Raw genomic sequence first — 19,676 nt, forward strand, 5'->3', positions numbered from 1 at the left:
AGTATTTTGGAGGAAGACTTTTTGTTCTCCTGTGTTCAGCAAAGGGCAGGTCTGACTTGTGTTCAGCCCTTTTGTTATTTTCAAGTATCCGCAGGTATCTATATAATCTATAAATATCCCTATATCTGCCTATATAGATACCTTGATATAGTTACAGAGCTAAAACTGCATCTGTGTTACATGAAAAATTGTCTGATGCTTTCTTCTCTACTGTCCCATATGACACTGGTACAACCCCACACGCTCCTAAGAAGCTCTTTAAGGAATATAGGTCAAGTATCCAGACTACTATAAATATTTAATGTATTGAGTATGCCATTACATATTTATACAGAATCAGTAATGATGCATACTATGAATAAATAATTGGCATTTCTGCTACAACATTTAATCATGTTTGACAACATAAACAGAATTTCAGGTATCTACAATTTTAACAAAAATTAAAACACTTGAGTTTTAATTACTGGTCCTATTGGTTTAGATAATTCATCTAATTAAATCAGAGACAAGGGAATTGGGTGAAGACAAGGAAAGATGAGCCTTACTGACATCTGTCTCTGTGGTGCAGCAGCCTGGCAGGGGGATGTTTCCCCTCTGATGCAGCTGCAGTGCACTGCTCCCACCAAGTCACAGCTGTTTTACTTTGCTGGGAAGGAAAGTCCAACAAGGCACATGCATGTTGCTCTGCAGGGAGAGGATGCTTCCAGAGGCTTCCTCGAGACAAACGCTTCTCCCACCTGTTAGAAATATTGCATTATTTTCTGCCTTTCTACTATTTTAATCTAGAGCTGGGATGGATGAAAAAAACTGTGAAAAAAAGAGGACATTAATCAGCTCATGACTAAGGCCTTCTGTAGCCAGCATTTGCAGCACAAAGATCTTCTGCAGAGCAGCTGACATCACAGCACATTTTACAGACACAAAATAAAAGGCTTCCTTTACTATTTTTTCTGCCTGCTCCAGATAAGGCTATGTCAGGAATTTCCTTCAGCCAACCACATGCAAAAGCACGGGAAAGCCTAGTGGCTGTACTGGAAAGCCTTGCAGCTGAACAGTCCTACCAGCAAAACCATCCTTCACGTGAGCTTAAAGACAGAAGGGAAGAAACAAAGAACAATTAGGTGGAATGAAAGAACTTTTATTGGTAAAAATACAGGCTAAAAGGGTTCTGTAGAATCTGCCAAACTGCCCCAAGGCAGCATAAACCGTGTGTCTGTACGCTGTTCTTGGCTGCAAGTCCAATCCAACATGAAACAACACCCCTGGTAAAAACCATATACCTTCCTTGGGCAGGAGGTTTATACAGATGCCTATCAGTGTGATGCTCCTCCATGATGAGGCTGAAGGAAGCTTTATAATAATGGTATAATAAGCAGCACAAAGGCTGGGTTCAAAATTAAAATGTAATTTTGTTAAAGGAGCCTATTTTTGTAAGGTATGGTCATAATTCAAATAAAGTTGCTAAATGAAGACTCATGGAAGTATAACACCAAACAAATATAGCTCTTTGCTTAAGAAGATCTCCAAATTACCCCAAAGTAGGAAATTTCAACAGCATATTTAGCATATTTAGCTTCCCAGGCAGTGTAACTACCATTCCCACTTAGCATTGAGGTAACAAACATAAAAGATGTGCCTTGCCTTCAAGGCATTTTCAAGTTGTGTTTTTGTGGATTCCTTGTAAAATGATAAGGATACTCCCTCACAGGGCAGAGTCTGTGTAACCCATGCTGTTGGATGGAAACTCAGCGATGGCTCTTACAGAAATACCTGCACGAAGGCCTCCAGACTATCTTACGAGGGTATTTCAACCCTGGCACTGCTAGCTCACTGCTGTTTTAACCAAACAGAGAATAGCCTCCTGGTCTCAACACCGAGCCTCTAGTTCACTGCTGATAAGAGTTCACAAGGAAGCCACCTTCACACACATACATACAACCACAACTGATAAAAACAAGACTCTGCATACTGCTCCTTTCTTCTGCTTGTGCATTTGAACAGCCTGGTTTAGCAAATGGAGTGCTCTTTCTTTGCCACAAACCCCTCCCATGCTTTTGGAATTCTCAAAAATTGGAGGCTGAAGACTGCTCTTGTACAGATTTTCTCTTCCTTGAAAAATTTCCTGCTTATTAAGACATGCCTTTTAATTCTTTGGGATCATACTCATTCTTCAGTTACCTACAATTACCACTTTGTGTCTTCTGAAGTATAGAGTTGGTACCTACAGATGAATTTCTAAAGGCTGGTCTAACACTGCAGTTACCAAAGAAGGCATTTCACCACTGCTTCAGAAATCAAGCAGTAGTGTGGGATTTTTGTTGCATTTGGGGAATGCAACTGGAGGTTTTCATGCTCTGTGCTCTTTGATGCTGTTGCTGTGTGGACAGTTCTTCAGCCAGGACATGTGATTGGCTTGCAAAAAAAACAACAAAAAAAAGACACTAATGTTGAGATCTGCAGCTCAGTAGAAAAGATGTGTTGCTTCACAAGGCAACAGGCCCTTGCCATTTAATAAATTCAGAAATGAATTAGACAGAGACCAGGAAAACAAAAACTCAGCAACTATAGCTCATGTCCTGTATCAATACAACACGTTCTTACTAATATCCCATGAAGACAGAATTTCAAATAAAGACATCTGAGCTAACAATCCATCGCATCCATGCAGCAGGCACTCAGGAGACTTGTAAAACTCATTTAGTAAGGCCACACAACTTCAGAAGTGCAGAATATTGAATAAAATAATTTTATTTGTATTTATTTGATTTTTTTTTTTTAACAAAGTTTATGGAATCTGAAAGTAGACAGTAAAAGGTAACTTTTAACTGAGATTTAATATGGGAGATTCTCTACCCAAAAATATGTAAGACATTAAAATCAAAAAGATCCCCAAGGTTTTGTGCTATACTGTATGATATGTAAACAGATTTTGAAAATACTCTCCTATTATATACTTTGACACAGTATGCACAAGTTTTAAAAAATAAAATAAAAATGAATTTTAATTGCCTCAAGGAATTTCTTAGACATAAAGCCATTTGAAGAGCCATTTACAGTCTGCAGTGACAAACTCCTATATAATCAAAATATCTCCTTTTTTTCCCACAATGCAGAATAACCCGCTGAAGGCAATCCCCTATCAAAGCAATGCCAGCAACACAGATCTGATTGCATGACTCCAGCACTTAAAAGAGCACATTGGTTATACATGGCTTTTAACCTTGGGCTACAATTATGCTACCAGAACTAAATTTGAGTCTAAATCAGTCGCGTAGCGATGTGCATGTTGTCTGAACACTGCTTAGAGTCCTTGTTTTCCACATCTGGTGAAGGTGGTGAAGGCGCTCGGAGGTTCTTGTGCTTACATTCAGGGCAGGATGAACTTTACAGATACCAGCTTCTCCAATTAGCGACAAGCCACAGATCCCAAAGTAGGCGTGCAAAGCATCTGAAAGCAGGACAGAAAATGAAATATAAAATCATGTGCCTTTTTGGTTGTAGCAGACAAGTGCTCCTGGAATCCAGCACCCCTGAACAATCACAGACAAGGAAAACATACGTGCTATGTTTGACATGCGAGATTTGACATAAACAATTTCTGCTCAAAACCTCCAGCATGAACTCATACTATACAATCTTTAAGATAGAGATGTTTTATGTTAGAGCAATTTTTGTCCACTACTTAATTTCTTCCTATTGCTCAAACCAAAAAACAAAAGAATTTGAAGAGCTAGAAACAATTTCCTTCAACAGAGCAAATGTTTTTTCCCCCAAACACAGCAGAGCTTTTTGACTGACTATGTAGTGGACTGTTGACTAAAAAAAAAAAATAAAAAATCAAAAGCAGCAAAAGCTGTCAAACAGCAAGACTCAGAAATATAAAATACAGAATACATTATATATACATCTATAAATATCTTGAATATATATACCATCATTTTACCTATCTTTTCCTCTTCATGAGCAAATACCCGTAAAACAGAAATTAATGAAGTGGCTTGATAACTGACCATGCAATTGAATATGTTAGACAGGGAGAACTTGGCTTCAGGAGGTGCAAGTATATTAACCCCTGCAGACAACTGCTGTTGATATGCACTAAAAACCATGTACAAAGCTAACAGTTGTATATGGCTGTTTGGTGGGTTTAATCAAAAGTTCAACAGATGTGCAAATCCATAACAACTTAATACTTGTTAATCTTACCAAAAACACCATTAGAAGTCTGTGTACTCATCTGTTTCACAGAATCACAGAATAGCCCGGGTTGGAAGAGACTTCCAGGATCATGAAGCTCCAATCCCCCTGCCACTCGCAGGGCTACCAACTTCCCCATTCAATACTAGACCAGGCTACCCAGGGCCCCATCCAATCTGGCCTTGAACATCTCTAGGGACGTGGCATCCACAACATCTCTGGGCAGCCTGTTCCAGCACTTCACCACTCTCACAGTAAAGAACTTCCCCCTGACATCCAACCTAAATCTTCCCTCCCTCAACTTCAAACCCTTGTCCTGCAGTACTGCATCCAACCCTTTCAAAGAGCTGATTCCCCTCCCTGTTTGTAGGCTCCCTTTAGGTACTGAAAGGCTGCAATGAGGTCACCCCACAGCCTTCTTTCCTCCAGGCTGAACAAGCCCAGCTCCCTCAGCCTGTCTTCATAGGGGAGGTGCTCCAGCCCCCTGTATCATCTTCATGGCTCTCCTCTGGACCCTCTCCAACAGCTGACTGTCTTTCTTGTACTGGGGGCTCCAGACCTGGACACAAGCTATAAAAGATCAAGGCTGAAATACATTCAGTCTAAGTGTTCTGTTTCATTAGCAACTCACAAGCAACGGAAACATCATGAAACTCTGCAGCTGCTCAGCTGCAGTTACAACACTGTGTAACACCAAAGCAAGGGGTTATGCAAATCAATACTTCTACAGAGCAAACCTCACTTCAGTGCTTTACTTCATTACTTTGGTAATTGTTAAATCATTTTATCCTTCTCCTGCAACAATTCTAATTCATGCAGGCTTCCAGTACTCTTTACTGTTTATCATTTACAGAAAACAAATGAGATGCACAAGAGTTGCTGCACCACTGCCCGGGGTCATGCAGCAGTATTTGTATTAACATAAAAGTTTATTAAATCTAGTCATGATTTACACCTAAGTCTGAAATAGTAAAAATAAAATCAAATGTTTTAGCTATGTTTGATCTGGGTAAGCAGCTAAGCACCACACAGTTGCTTTCTCTCTTTTCCTCCACACTGCTGGTGTGATGGTGGATGAGAAAAGGAAGAGCAGAAGTGAGAAAACTACTCAACTGAGATAAAGATATCAACAAGCAAAGCAAAAGCAGAATGTGCCAGCAAAGCAAAACATGGCATTCATTCACTACTTCCCATTAGTAGGTAGGTGCCCAGACTCTCCCCTGAGAGCAGGGGTCATCACACATAAAGGTTACATGGAAGACAAAACTGTGTAACTCAGTTTCCCCTTCCTCTTTTATGGCTGAACTTGATATTGTACTGCATGGTACACTGTCCCACACAGACATGTTCAGCTATGTTTATCAGTAAATAAAGAACTTAATAAAACACTGTTAAGTGCTCAGTTCTGTTTTGAAGCATGAATGACAAAGCCAACACCCATGCCACGTCTACAAAACAGCAATAATACTACCACTGTGATATTCCAAAGGTTTATGAGACAGAAACCATTCCTATGTTTGACAAACGTAGAGATCATTATAAAGAAAACAGTTATGTTCTGATTCACATTGTTTTTTTCTGACAACAGAGCTTTGGACAACAGCGATGCTGCACAACACAAATGCTTGCTTTAGTAAAGTCTGAAATCTTGGTTGTGGAAAACATTCAAACACTGAAACAGACAGCTTGCCTTTCAGTTACTGTAAGAAAATCAGTTGAATCAGTTGTGTACATGACATTGAAATTACAGATACATAGAAACAAATTTTGTAATGTTGCATTTATACTCATATACTCAGATTAGAGATGCACTATTCTTTCTTTCAAAACATGCACACAGACTTATGACACCATCTGCCCGATGAAGGAATCTAGCAATAAACACACTTCTTTTCATTTCTTGGAAAAAATCCTGGAGTATTTAAATTCAGTAGTACCAAACATATCACTGATAAATAACAAAAAATTCCTAAAGATGCACAATTTTTCTAAGACACACATTGTATAGATTGTCATAGCTACAAAAAAATTGGAATGCCAGCAAAACTTCTGTACATTCATAGAACAACCTGGTAAATTCTTAGTACCCTAGTTCAACCCTCCTGTTCCCTTTCTGTTAGGCAGTCAGGACATTCAAGTTCAAAAGCAGATGACTCTGATTAGTAAAGGTAAGAGACAGTAAAAGCTTGTTGTATGGGAAACAACAAGTATTCAGGCAGGAATGTCACATTAATGAATGACAAATAGAATTATTTTCTCCAAGTGATACTGACTGGTCTACACACTACAGAGCTTTAAAAATAGCTAGACCTCAGGAAACCCAAGACGGCATTCAAGGGAACAGAGGGTATCTATCCATCCATTTACCCCATGTAAAGCAGGTTCCCTACAACAGGTCATACTTTGAGTAGATTATTTTAAAATATAGCTACAGCTTCTGAATAAACTTCAAAAGGATTACGTTATCAAGGAAATAAATGGTCTGAAATATTTTGCTTAAACCATTCATGAATTTATCCGCTGAATAACATGTTCTTTAATTGGAACAGTTAAATACATATAGAAAGGCTTCTCCAGCTCTAAGCAGATAGTGGCACTCCTTTAGAAATTAGAAAACAACCACCAGCTTTCCCTTTAAATCATGAAAATCTCATTATAGTTCTTATTTTCTTTTTTTTTCAATATAATTTTTGAAGTAGACTGGAGAAAAAATCTTTCCTTACATCCCTCAGATGTCTGACTGCTGGAACGTACTTTCAGCTTTAATGCTCATAATGATTTTGAAAAATAATTTTACCTGGATGGCTATCTGGCCACTTGGCAAATCCACCAACAAGGCGATCTTGAGTTGAGAGGATGTAGTTTCTGTTTTTCTCAAAATTTGTGTATTGGAATAAGTTCAAGAGCTAAAAAGAAGTAAGACAGTAAGATAACAAATCTTAGTGTATTATTAACATTAAAATACAGTGCCTATTTAAGGATATATATAGGGCAATTTAGCATTAACTTGGTAAGCCTGTTTGCAAGATGAAAAATCTTTACAGATCTATGCACATTTATGTACACATGCTAAAGATGAAACTCCTCCTTGCAAAGAAATAATATCGTGTTTAAGGATAAGGAACTGGAGATGCCTTCTTGGACTTTTTTGCTTGACGTGCCTATAGAAACCTCTTGTTTCTGTTCTGTTCTTCGTTGCACTCCTTGCCAAGTCCAGTTATAGCTGGGCCTTGGCCTTCCTGACCCCCTCCCTACACAGTCTAGCAGAAAGAAATAGTATTAGAACAAGCTCTTCATGGAAAGAGTGGAGTTACCATTCCTTGAGGTGCTCAAAAAACTTGTAGATGTGGCACTTATGGACGTATTTTGCATTTTGGGTTGATAGTTGGACTTCATGATCTCAGAATCATTAAGGTTGGAAAAGACTTCTATGAAATCAAAACAATTTCATAATGATCCTTTATTTGTTTTGTACACTACCTTCAATGTTGCTCCCACCCAAAAGGAATAGCAAGTGTCTACAGGTTTGTTGGGTCGTCCATGGTAGCCATTTTGTTGTCTCATTACACACCACCTTCCTATTCTACTTAGTTCTTTTTCTGAAAAAACTTCCTCCAGTTTACCCATCAAGCACAGCGATGCAATACCACAAAATGTAGATCCACCTGTGAAGAAACAGTTGTTGCAATGTTTAGATGTACAAATTTTCACTGACGCCTGTATAATCTCAATCAGAACTAAGTAGTATTTAGTAGAACTTGTAGAACTACAATCAGTAGTAAAAATTAAATCAATGGATTCTAAAAGTATGAAAGTCTAAAAGAGTATGAAAGTCTAAAACCTAACAAATAAAAGCACTTTACTTCATCATACATATTGAAGGAAAAAGAAACACCAGAGAAAAAAAATACTGCTCACATAAGCCTGAATCAATTTTCTTAAAGCTGGAGGGACTCTCAGTGCTGTGCAATTTAGATTACACAGCAGTTCAAGAACAAATAAATGGTAATGCAATAGAAAACATTTTTTTCATATTAAACTTACAGAAGAAAAGCTATTGGGAAGTTAGCAATCAGACTGAAGCAGAGATGTCAAAAGCAGTGTCAGATACAATCCCTAAGAGAAGAAAAACAGAACTGTCTGATGATGAGCAGAAAGTCCCATATATATATTGAAAAAAAAAAAAAAAAAAAAAAGCACTGTTAGTAAACTGTTAGTACAATTGGTAGCAACCAATACAAGTTACGTTTCTAAGGATTTTTTTTTTTTTTTTTGTAAAAAAAAAAAAACCTGCAAGAAATTAGAAAAGGAACTCATGCTGTTTGTGTATCACTGTCCTCTGAGTCTGTTGTCTGTAATGATAAAATTACAGCCCGGGAAGTAACATACACAAACTGTTGATATAAGATTTGGGGCCCAATGCTGCTTACACTGCTTTGGTGTTAGAAAATACCAGCCACTCTACAGTTCCTTTCATTCTGATGCTGAAACACAGACTGGAATTCAGTTCAACAACTAGGGGAATAATTCAGTTTTTCAACTTTATCCTCTCTGAATGAAGAACACAGTTTGAATACTACAAAAGTTCAGTTCCAAGGACAGATCTAAAAACATTGGATAAACTTAACATCACATAAAAGTAAAAAGCTTTTTTATGAGGAAGAAATAACTATTTCATCACACGCAAAGCTACTTTGCTTAGAAATATCTTGGAAATTCCTATCTTCACAGCTACCATCTGTTTACAAAACTTAAATGCCACTTCAAGATTTGGGGCCACAGTCTGTCAACGGAAATGTTTCTGGGTTTTACTAATAGCTGCTGAAATTGGAGATTATCAGGTGCAATGCATAAAATCTCTTGCTGATAAATCCAGAGAGTCACAACAGCACATGCAGAAAAGGTTTGCTCTGTCAGGAAGACAGAGAACTACAGGCAACATCTTTCAAGGTTCTTCAGGTGAAAAATAATGGAGCTGATATAGGAAGAGCCCATCTGGTCTGATACTAAGCAGAAACTAAGAGAAGAAGAACAGTATTCCAAGGCATGTTTTTGATTTGCTCCTCTTCATCCCACTTCTTCAAAAGCAGAAAAGAAATAAAGGCATGACATAACCTGAATTTCTTACAGCATTTCTCAATTACAGTTTTAAAAAAAGGTGCATAACATTCTGACATGCTTACCATGAGATTCGAGTCCTGCTCCTTGTGCCAGGCCATTATCATAAGACTGAAGAAAAAATTATAATGAACCAGTTACTTTAGAGATGAATTACTTTTAAGGACATTGCAATTTCTCAGTTTAATAGCAAAATCATCATCAGACTATAGCCACCAGACTATAGCTACTAACTATAGTTGCCATAGTTAAATTCTGAGCCTATGCATCAAAACCTTCTTAGCACAAGACAGTTAACAAATGTTTCAGTTCAGTAAAGACAGCTTTTAAGACTTTAATTGAGCTCATTTTAGTTACAATGTACACTAAAGGTCTGAAATGAACAAATATTTCTTTGTCAAAAGAGGTAAAGCATGTCATTAAATAAAAAACAAACAAACACCTTTTTTGTCTTTATAAAACGGGAAAATGGAGAGGTGTTTCCAATCAAAATTAAATGCATAAATGAAATCTGTCTTTAACTGAAAAGCTTTTAAAGCCTTTTTATTTTACAAGTGTTCATACAATATTTAATAGCCAACAAACTGTCACTGGACAAATACTAAACTTTTTAGAGGAAACACAAATTATTGAACATTTTATGTTTAACTTTCAAAGTTAAATTAGACTGCTCCTACTGGCCGACTAACGATTGGTCCATGTTCTGATTAAACAGATAACTTTTTTTTTTTTGCCAAACTCCAAGTACAAATTTCTCATGTTTTCTTCAAAATATTTAGTAGAGGCTAAGAGATACATATAGGAGCTATGACTCCTATAGTCATAGCTGAAGAACATTTAGCACTCTTTAGGTTTAATCTAAAATCATTCTACAGATCTGTTGTCAAAGATCCCTTTGGGGGGGAAAGAAGAAACAGAAGTAGATGTAGAAGCTGCACACATTTAAACATATTTCTTAGTTTTTGAGTAACTGTTATCAGTTTAATGAGCTAGAAAGACTAAAACATAACAGACAACCTCAAGCTGCAACTTGACCTTCCAGAGTATGAACTACTCAATTTTAAATAATAACCACCAACATCTGAATGTTAAAACACAGCATAAAGTTACTTCAAACTCTTTGCAGTATCTGTTGCAATGGCAATCCAAATATGCTTTCTTACCCCAGCAGCTCACTACTTGCTGAACAAAGGCAACCTGAATAGCAAAACTGTACTGCTAAAGCTAATTAATACTACAAACAGTAACTGTAAGAGGAGGCCATTTGCTTAATGCAAACCAAAGTAATTAGCTCTGGAGAAAAAAAAAAAAGACAATGGCTGTAGGTTACTGTAACACGAAAGCTGCATAATAAAATACTGCCCTCAGAAAATGCATAAACCCAGTTAAGAACAGTTCTTTCTTACTCCAAACTCTAAACTGTTATTCTAACAGCTACACAAATAGCTATTACATCATAATTAAATATCTACAGATTTATATACATGCATTTTCAGATTACGCTATTATATAAGAAAAAGAAGACCAAATGCTACACTTAAAAATTATTTCAATATCTCTACCAAATTTGAGATAAAACAAGAAAGTTTAAGAACTGGAGCATTTTAGAGTCCATTTTTGCTGAAGTCATTCAAAGTTTCAGCATCTGAGTATCCATTCTTTTTGAACTGGTGATACAGCTGACTTTTGAATATTATGAAGCAAACTGATAAAGATTATGTAATTAAAATCTGACAATTCCAATGAAATAAAAACAGATTTTTTTTTTCTCTTCTCTGTAATCAGAACTGCATTAACACAGAAAATCTTAAACAAGACTGGGCCCAGTTCTGACCCCTGGAGAACTCCACTAGCCACAGGCTTCCAAACAGACTCTGTGCTACTGATCACAACCCTCTGAAATTGCTGTGACCTTCAGCTATACTGAACTATATCTCAGAGTTTTGACACTGTACCACTAAGGAGAATAAATTAGCGAAAAAAATAAGCTAAGAAATTAAAAAAACTTTTTATGAAGATTACCTTGTCTGAACAGCCATGTTATTCTTCATCCAAATAAGCTGCGCTTCACACGTATGTGTGAATTGGAAAAAGTCTGTGAACTACGCTTGCTCCATCTATTTGCCAGTCATGACATATGGCAGTAAAACAAAACCACACTTCTAGCAACTTACTGAAACAGAGCTAATGACTTCTGAATTCTGTATGACAGATCACTTCTGAGAATACTTACCATACTTCTTCTAATATAGTCTATAGCTTTTTTCATATCCATGCCTGACCAGTTATCAAGCATGTAGCAGATGCAGGAAGCACAGTACACAAACCTCATATCATTCTCACTTCCTTCTAGCACTGCACAGAAACTGTAAAGAAAGGTTTATCTCATTAGTGCTGTGTAGCTTTTTACATCATAGATTACAAAAAGCATTTTGGAATTGAATAGTTTTTCCTTTCAAACGTAGTTACCTACGTCTGCTTACAGCATACACACAACTATAATAAAAAAATACACCTGATTTTCTTTCCAGAAGATGAATTTTTAGCTAAACCAAACAAAAGGAAGAGAACTACTAACATTTAGAGGCTTGCATAATTCTACTTCTAGCAGTGACACTGCTCTTTATTTAATCAGAGATGTCAACACTTAACATTCTTTCACCTATTACACCACATACTGATGTGTAACTGTCCTTGGCAGAATTCTTTGCTTTGAAATCTTCATAGCCTACATGGCTTTTTTGACCTTAACTTCAGGATCAGCTTTCCTTGCATGTATAAATGTAACTCCATCACCATTTCTATCAGAAATACTTAAAGCTACACGCAATACACTTTTCAATTTCTTATGGCTATGTTCTTTCCATCTCTGAGAAAAGTTTTGTTTCATATAACACCACCCTGCGCAATCTACTGCATAATCTCTGCTTCCTAAGATTCTTAAAGGCGGGTGCTGTGATTTGCTACCTGCCAAGAGTCTGTTTTGCTCAAAGAACCAGTTCAGATATTTTAAAAGTTAAACCACAGCAAGAAGCCAGAACAACAAATCCATATTTTAATAAGTCCACTGTCTGATCTCGGAAAATAATAATAAAGGTACTTCTGGCTCTGGAGACAGTCCTTCAAGGACCTCTAGGACACTCCTCCTTTGGCCCCAGGATTCAATTCTGTAGTCTATCATCCTGTTGCATACAGAAGCCTCCAATATTAGGAGATCATTTTCCTCTACCAACCCCAGTGGCACCAAGCCATCTTCTCTGCAGCTCAGATGTGGATGAATGCTGTTGCTCTCTGGATATGGCCAAGATTTGGATATGGTTCTGGGAAACTAGGACACTTAAGATGTACAAGTGTTGTGGCATAACTTCATCCCATATTTTGGTAACAAGGGCACTGAAGGTTATCCAAATACTTCAAATCACATTCAGTGAAGACCACATTCTTTTCTTAATAAAAGAAAAGAAATTAAACCTGACCCTAGAATATTTACAGTAGCCTAATATCCAGAACAATTCTTTCCTTCATTCAGCTTACTTGATATTTCTATTTGGGCAACATAACCATTGCCTTTGCACATCCTTTCTCTTTGGTACTTTAAAAGTGCTTTTCATAGGTATCAAAATGTGCATTACACTAGAAGTTGATGCCTACCCAACAATTCTACACCAGAAATAGCAAAGAACTCTTGTTTCTTCTGGGGTCAAGTTGGCCCTCTTTAGCAAGGAGAATGAAAAATGGCATCAAATGTAAGAGTTATCAGTCTGCACATTAAAACTGTATATGTCACAAATATTTAGGAGTTAATTGCATGAGGCTTATTATTGTAATCAGGCAAGATTACAAGCAATTGCTTCAAGACACTAGTGTGTTGGGAGCACCTCATCCATCACTCTGTCTTTTGGACATACTTCAACAACAACAATGATCCAATATCTATAACAGGAATGCTCAGAGCAATGGAACAGGCACCTCCAGATGCTTGAAGAAATTGCTGGCTAAGACAGACCAGAGATGTGTATACACATACAACTATATAGCTGTATCTGTAAATAAATGAGAGCTGCTCTGGAAGTAATGGTTTCATTGTGAAGTAAAACAGTTCCATCACAAACAACATTTGTATAATTCTGCACTTTTAAAATATTCTTTCAAAAATGATATTCTGTAAAATTTCTCAAGAGGAACAGATCATGTCTCCAAGCAGAAGTTTTCTATCTACTATCTATTTTAGTCTGCATTAACAGCTGCCACTGTTCAAAATATAAAAGCAACCAGATGTAGATAAAGCAGTATATCTGGTCTATTAAAAATATGCATGTAAAAAGGATGTATCTCAAATTAAAATTTAGTAATATTATACTCGCATTTATAATTAAAGTTTAGGCTAATTCATCCTATATATTGTTATCCTGAAACGCTCAAAACTGAATCAAGTTCACCACTTCTGAAAGCAGAGCAATCATCATCTTAACACTGCTCCATGTTATTGCAAAAAAAACCTCAGTCAGAGAATATGAATACTGAAAACCTCACCTACATGAAAGGAACAGCATAAAATACCCTATTCCTAAGATCAATTAACTTTTCAATAATAAATATGCCTGGTTGTAAGCAAGCCTCACAACGTTAAGTACAAAAAGTGAATCTAAACACAAAATATCTTACTGACCTTCACCAAAATGCCTACTAATGGAGAGAAAATATTGTAATTTTCCAAGAATCATGTTTTTCATGCCTCACCCTACAACATGCTTTTATATTCACCTTACAAAGAATTATAAAATATGTCTTTTACCTTCCATCCTCTAGCTGGAGAGCTCTCAGTCCTACCATTAAGGCATCTTTATTTACTCGACTTAAATCATCTCCAAGAATGAGCAGACACGACAGACCTGTGTAAGTCATTGCTATGTGCCCACTATCATAAGGATGAGATACATCTGAGCCCTAGAAGAAAAAAAAAAGCAAGAAATAAAAGACTGAAACATTGCCACATCTTCTGTCAGGCATCCAACTGAAATAAAAAAAAAAAAAAAGGAAAAAGAGGTAAACAGTTAATTTCTCTTCATTGATTAGGCTTAAACTGAAGACATTCTATTCAACTTTTCTGAATCAAATCAAGCTACTTCACAGTTCTTCTACCTTTGTAGGTCAGTGTGAAAGTTCAGAAAAGTTCTTTTGTGAAGGCTGATATATATGCAACAGTTAAGCATATAAACTATATCAAAGTTTATCTTGGCACACCACTGTTCCTTGCAGTTAGGTAAGCTGACTATTAAAGAGCCAAACACCTGGAGATCCTCCCCACATACATTTTAGACTCTAATCTACAAGAAGAAAGCAGTGCAGGGGATTACTATCAGTCTCTGTCATCTAAAGCAATAAAAGATCAGCACCTCACTTATTTTCATCTCTACTTTAAAACAATAATCAGAGCTTAAGCAAAGTATTTAAAGAGCAAATAAAGTCAATTGAGAAGCTTAAATGAAAGTTAAATAATGACAACATAAATCACAAAATGAGGGACAGAAAACAGTAACACACCTGGGTTTTTATTTTTGCCTGTGACGTAAGCACATCCTGGATTGCACTACGGGATGACAACACAAACCACAAATAACAAGATGGTTTTGGGTACTTAGGCTTTTTCATTCTGCAATATTTTTTTTGTTGTTGTTTTTAAATGTGATAAAAGCTATTTCTATACTGAGCAGCCACAACAAGCAAATTTTGAAATTACAGTTTTCTCAACAGAGCCCATTTCTGCCCCTGAGGTACCAGTGCTCCCATCACTCTCTAATGACCCTCACATCCCACAGTCACAAAAACACAGCACAACTGATGTTTGCAGGGTCTTCTGTATGTATCTGATCCAAGCACTGCTCAAGCAAGGACACATAAAACGGTGTCCAGGAACATGTCTAGCTGGCTTTTGGAGATCTGCAAGGAGGAGGCTGCACAGCCTCTCTGAGCAAACTGTTCCAGGGCTCTGTCACCTGCCCAGCACAGAAGTGCTTCCTGATGGTCAGAAAAAAACCTCCTCTTCCAGTTTGTTACCACTGCCTCTTATGGCATTGGACACCACTGAGAAGAGTCTGGTTCTGCCCTCTTTTGTACCCAGGAGGAACAAGTTGGCCAACCATACCAATATAGGCATTCTAATTCTAACAGTACCCGAAATCTTCTTTTCAAAATATCTTCCCAATAAGATGTGCATTGTTAGGAGCCCAATATTTGTGATGCATTAGCTTATTTCAACTACAAAAACCTGCATCAAAAATCCAGGTATACAGGGTTTACAAGTTTTCAGTTTAAAGCAGCTGATAAATTTACTTCTAAGCAAAAGAGGTGTCTAATCCAAAAACCCAAACCTGGACCAGTTCTAAAACAGAAAGAATTCTCAATATTCCAGTTCTGTAGTTAAAACTGCTCAAATTTTAACAAATAAAATATGAGATATGCAGCAGCAGATGAGAAATATTCTGAAAGGTTCTCTGCCGTTAGGACTGACTGCAAGCCCAGTTGGTAGCTACGAAGAAAACTAAGCTTCCAAATATCCATATAATTGAAGTCAAATTGTAATGACAAGAACAATTAATTTTGCCTTACTTAGAATAACCTGGAGTAGTGGATGAACAGAAGATCCATCTGTCCATTTCACACAATGTAGGGTACAGAGCCTGCAAATCAGTATTAACTGTGTACCACTGCTCTGCTTATGTTTGTTCAGCTAGTCCATCTTGACAGCTGTGCTGACATCAGGAGTAACTGAACAGCAACAGATATTGTGAAACAGTTCAACTTAACTTTTAAAAATATTATTTTCACAGAAAGACTATATTTATTAAGCAAGTTAGCTTTACTCTGAAGATATTTTGACTTGACTTTCTACAACAACACTTATGAAAATTCTATCAAAAACTTCTAATGCAAATGTGCTGGGATATTTGGGAAATTTTTTAAGGCATCTGTAGTTTTCAATATTCTCCTTTAAATAGCAATTTTTCACATAACATCAACAGAAAATAACTTAAAACTCTTTGTTCACCAGGTTTTCTTTATTGTACTTTTCTATATCTGCATCAGTTCCATAGAAGCTGTAGAGCTTTGGTGGCCAACAGACATGTTTACATAATTGGGTCCTTTGTTTCACTCACTACAGTAAAAATGGGCTGCTGAAAAAGTGTTATAAACATATATATAAGATATATACTATGATCTTGAAACTGAATTATATCATTCTCTCCTCCAAATTGGATCAATCACTTCAGCATCTGCACAAAGTTCAAATTCTACATTCACATACTTTTCTATACAAACATTTCAACATGTAGCAGTAGCACAGTGTTTTTCCAAATAGCATTTTAGCAAAAAACTGCAAGTGAGGTAGTTTTAATAAGGAACACAATACGTACTTGTGTGACGCATATAAAGCAAACAGTAGTATCTTTTGGCTATACTTCATGAAATTAATACCTAAATTAGTACTGCCACCTCTCTTTATCCTCAAGCATCCACATAAACACTCAGGTACAGGTAAGACAGAAAAGATTGTTGAGGTGCATAGTTTCCAAGTGTCATTATATAGGGAATCAGGGAAGAGCTCTCAAGAACAGATGCTATTAGGTTACAGAGCTACCCATACAACTAATAGTTCTCCTTCAGAACAGGATTATTTTCTGGCAAGTAAGTCAATTCTTTACACAATAAATTGTGATACTGGTAGATATTTTGAAATGTAATTAATAAAAGTCAATGGAAATGACAGAGAGTCCAAAAGAGTACAAGGTAATGGCCATGGCCCCAAGCTGATGGAATTCAAGAAGCATCTGGACAATACTCTAAGATACAGGGTTTGAACTGTGGGTGAAGGCAGTAGTGGAGCTCAGTGATCCTCCTGAGGGTCCATATCCTGACTTGGGATATTCTGTGACTGTGCGGATTTATTTAGGTGAATGATTAAAAAAAAACAATCTGTGACTGGTTTTATTCTGACTGAATCAGTCATTTTTTAATATACAAATATACTGACATGACTGTCTACTATTTTCTCTTTAAACTTCAATTATCAGTAGAAATCCTACAATATTTAGGACGTAAACAGAAGTTTTGCTTCCTTCCCTTCAACTCAGTGTATTGTAGGATTGCTACTGAGATTAATTCCAATTAAAACAGAGGATTAATTCATTTTACTATAGAGCTCACTGCAGACACCATCTGTAGTATAAAAATAAATAAATATCACAGCAAATCAAGAGACAGAAAACCTTGCCTATCATGTGCTGCTGTATTACCTGGGTGTTGAGATGTAAAAACTCTCTTCACAATTATTTTTCCCTTGTTAGAAAGCATAACTTACAAAAATTGCTGCTATATGTATCTGATGGACTTACAATGCAAAATAAGAGATATAAGCAATTGGTGGGCTAGAATAGATGAACACTCCAACAGGCTACTCAGAAACATAAAGTTATGCTGCTAAGAGTGAGTAAAAATGAGGCCAGAACACACCTCACACTTAAGCCAATTCAAGCGTTTTTACACAACAATAGTCGTAAGTATGAGTGCATCTGCCTTTGCTCTCAATTTCATGCTGCAGGATAAATTCAGTGGGATTTTAAATGTGACCATCTTAAATAGCAGTAAAATAAAATATTTATAATTTAGTGCTCTTTCAGGCTTTTCTTAGAGGAGTTTGATTCTTCATTCTCAAGCACACTAAAAAAAATAGCCCAGTTCTTCCAAGTCGTTCCTGCACAATGGCACATACAACCCTCTTCCAACCAGATCAGACCTTCTGTATTACTGTTAGCAGCCTCTGCTTGCCTCTTCTCTTCCCTGCAGCAAAGGCACTTTTGTTTTATATACAAACTTCAGTGCACTTCAAGCACTTAAGTGCTTGAACTTCACTTCCATGGGCAACAAAGGATAATTCCCTTAGAGTCACTGACAAGCTGAGATGAGCAGAGGCTTCCTTATGTTTGACTGGATCCCAGGGGCAATTAAATATCCATGCATAAAAAGAAGAAGACTGAAGAACAGCACATCCTGCACCTTGTAATGTTGACTTTTTCTGCCCTTCTCTACCTGATAGCTAATATCTAGAGAAGTTTTCTATGCATTACAGGTCAGAAAAGCAGAAAATGCAAAAAAGCATTCTCTGCTCTTCTGACCAAACCACAACTTTTACTTTAGATTCTTCACTGCCTCTGAAATACAAACACCACCATTTTAGAAGTACTACATGATTCTTAAAAGCACTGCAAATATTTCAATGTATTAACAGTAGTTAACCCCCCACTTTCAAGATATTGCACAATTTTTCAGTCATTGTTATAAAAAAAACACAAGATAACTTACAGCCTAGTTGATAAAACACCTTTCCAAACACACATAACTGACCTTGGAGGGATTGAATGGCATCCCTAAATATGAAGAGCCTCTGAATCCACAGCGATTCAAGTTTGATTCTGGAAAAGATAAAAAAATAAAGATTCAACCAGTTTGCTTTGTTGAAACATTCTCTATTAACCATAATTCTCTATTCAAAATCAAGATCTGTTAGTGCAACATCATTCACAGTACTATCAGAATTTGCACGTGTCCTACAGTATGTTCCCAACTTCAGTCTATTATCATTCTGATTAGTACAGATAGTAACAAACAGGAAACAACATACCAACCAAACACACAAAAAAAACCCAAAAGCTAAATCAATTCTTTTGTTGTAAGAAAACAACAGATTTTTCTTTTTTTTTTTCCCAGTTTGGTGGAGAAGCTGTTCACATCAGCAGAGAATTTTCCACCAGCCTCCCAGTAGTTAAAGAAAAACAAAAACATTACTTCCCTGAAAGAATGCCCCATGTTAATATAATCTTTTCTTCTCTGATTTCCTGACTGTCAATACCCTCTGTTCCCAAGTGGAGTTGTTTTTATAATACTTTGCAAATGTACAAGGACAAATATACATCTGCTGTTTCAAGCTGGCGCTGACTTTACCATTTGAGAGAGAAAATTAAAACAAGGTGATCAGCAATTTTTTTTTTAATTTGAGCCATTCTTCCCCCTCATTCAAAACACAGTTGAAGAATATTTTCACGCCAAACATCCCTACTAGTGATTCCGTTATGATGTTTCAAACATGTCAGAATATCTAGGCATGTGTTACACAGAAGTACGTGAAAAGTACTTTTTAGAGCCAATTACTATACAGCTTCTGCAGCAAATACTCTATTTCTTTACTCCTCAGAATCTGAAAGAAGTCTAGTAACTACTGTAGTTCCACAGTACTCAAGTGTTCTTAAGTTATCTCTCCTGGTTGTTTTTTTTTCCTTGGATCCAAAAACCCTCATGGAGAT

The 19,676-nt window shown here is 36.7% G+C and overlaps 1 protein-coding gene across 1 annotated transcript in view; it reads right to left on the bottom strand.

Moving 5' to 3' along the window:
- Positions 1-1,543: 1,543 nt before the first annotated feature.
- Positions 1,544-19,676, bottom strand: part of PGGT1B (protein geranylgeranyltransferase type I subunit beta) — a 29,391-nt gene continuing 11,258 nt past the window's right edge. Inside the window, 8 exon segments of the mRNA XM_031588763.2 lie at positions 1,544-3,317; positions 3,320-3,451; positions 6,998-7,106; positions 7,681-7,865; positions 9,384-9,429; positions 11,552-11,684; positions 14,114-14,265; positions 18,721-18,788. Of these exon segments, the coding sequence (XP_031444623.1) occupies positions 3,262-3,317; positions 3,320-3,451; positions 6,998-7,106; positions 7,681-7,865; positions 9,384-9,429; positions 11,552-11,684; positions 14,114-14,265; positions 18,721-18,788 (881 nt within the window). The 3' untranslated portion in view covers positions 1,544-3,261.

The sequence above is a fragment of the Phasianus colchicus genome, chromosome Z, assembly GCF_987193195.1.
Source record: "Phasianus colchicus chromosome Z, bPhaCol1.hap1.1, whole genome shotgun sequence".
NCBI lineage: Eukaryota > Metazoa > Chordata > Aves > Galliformes > Phasianidae > Phasianus > Phasianus colchicus.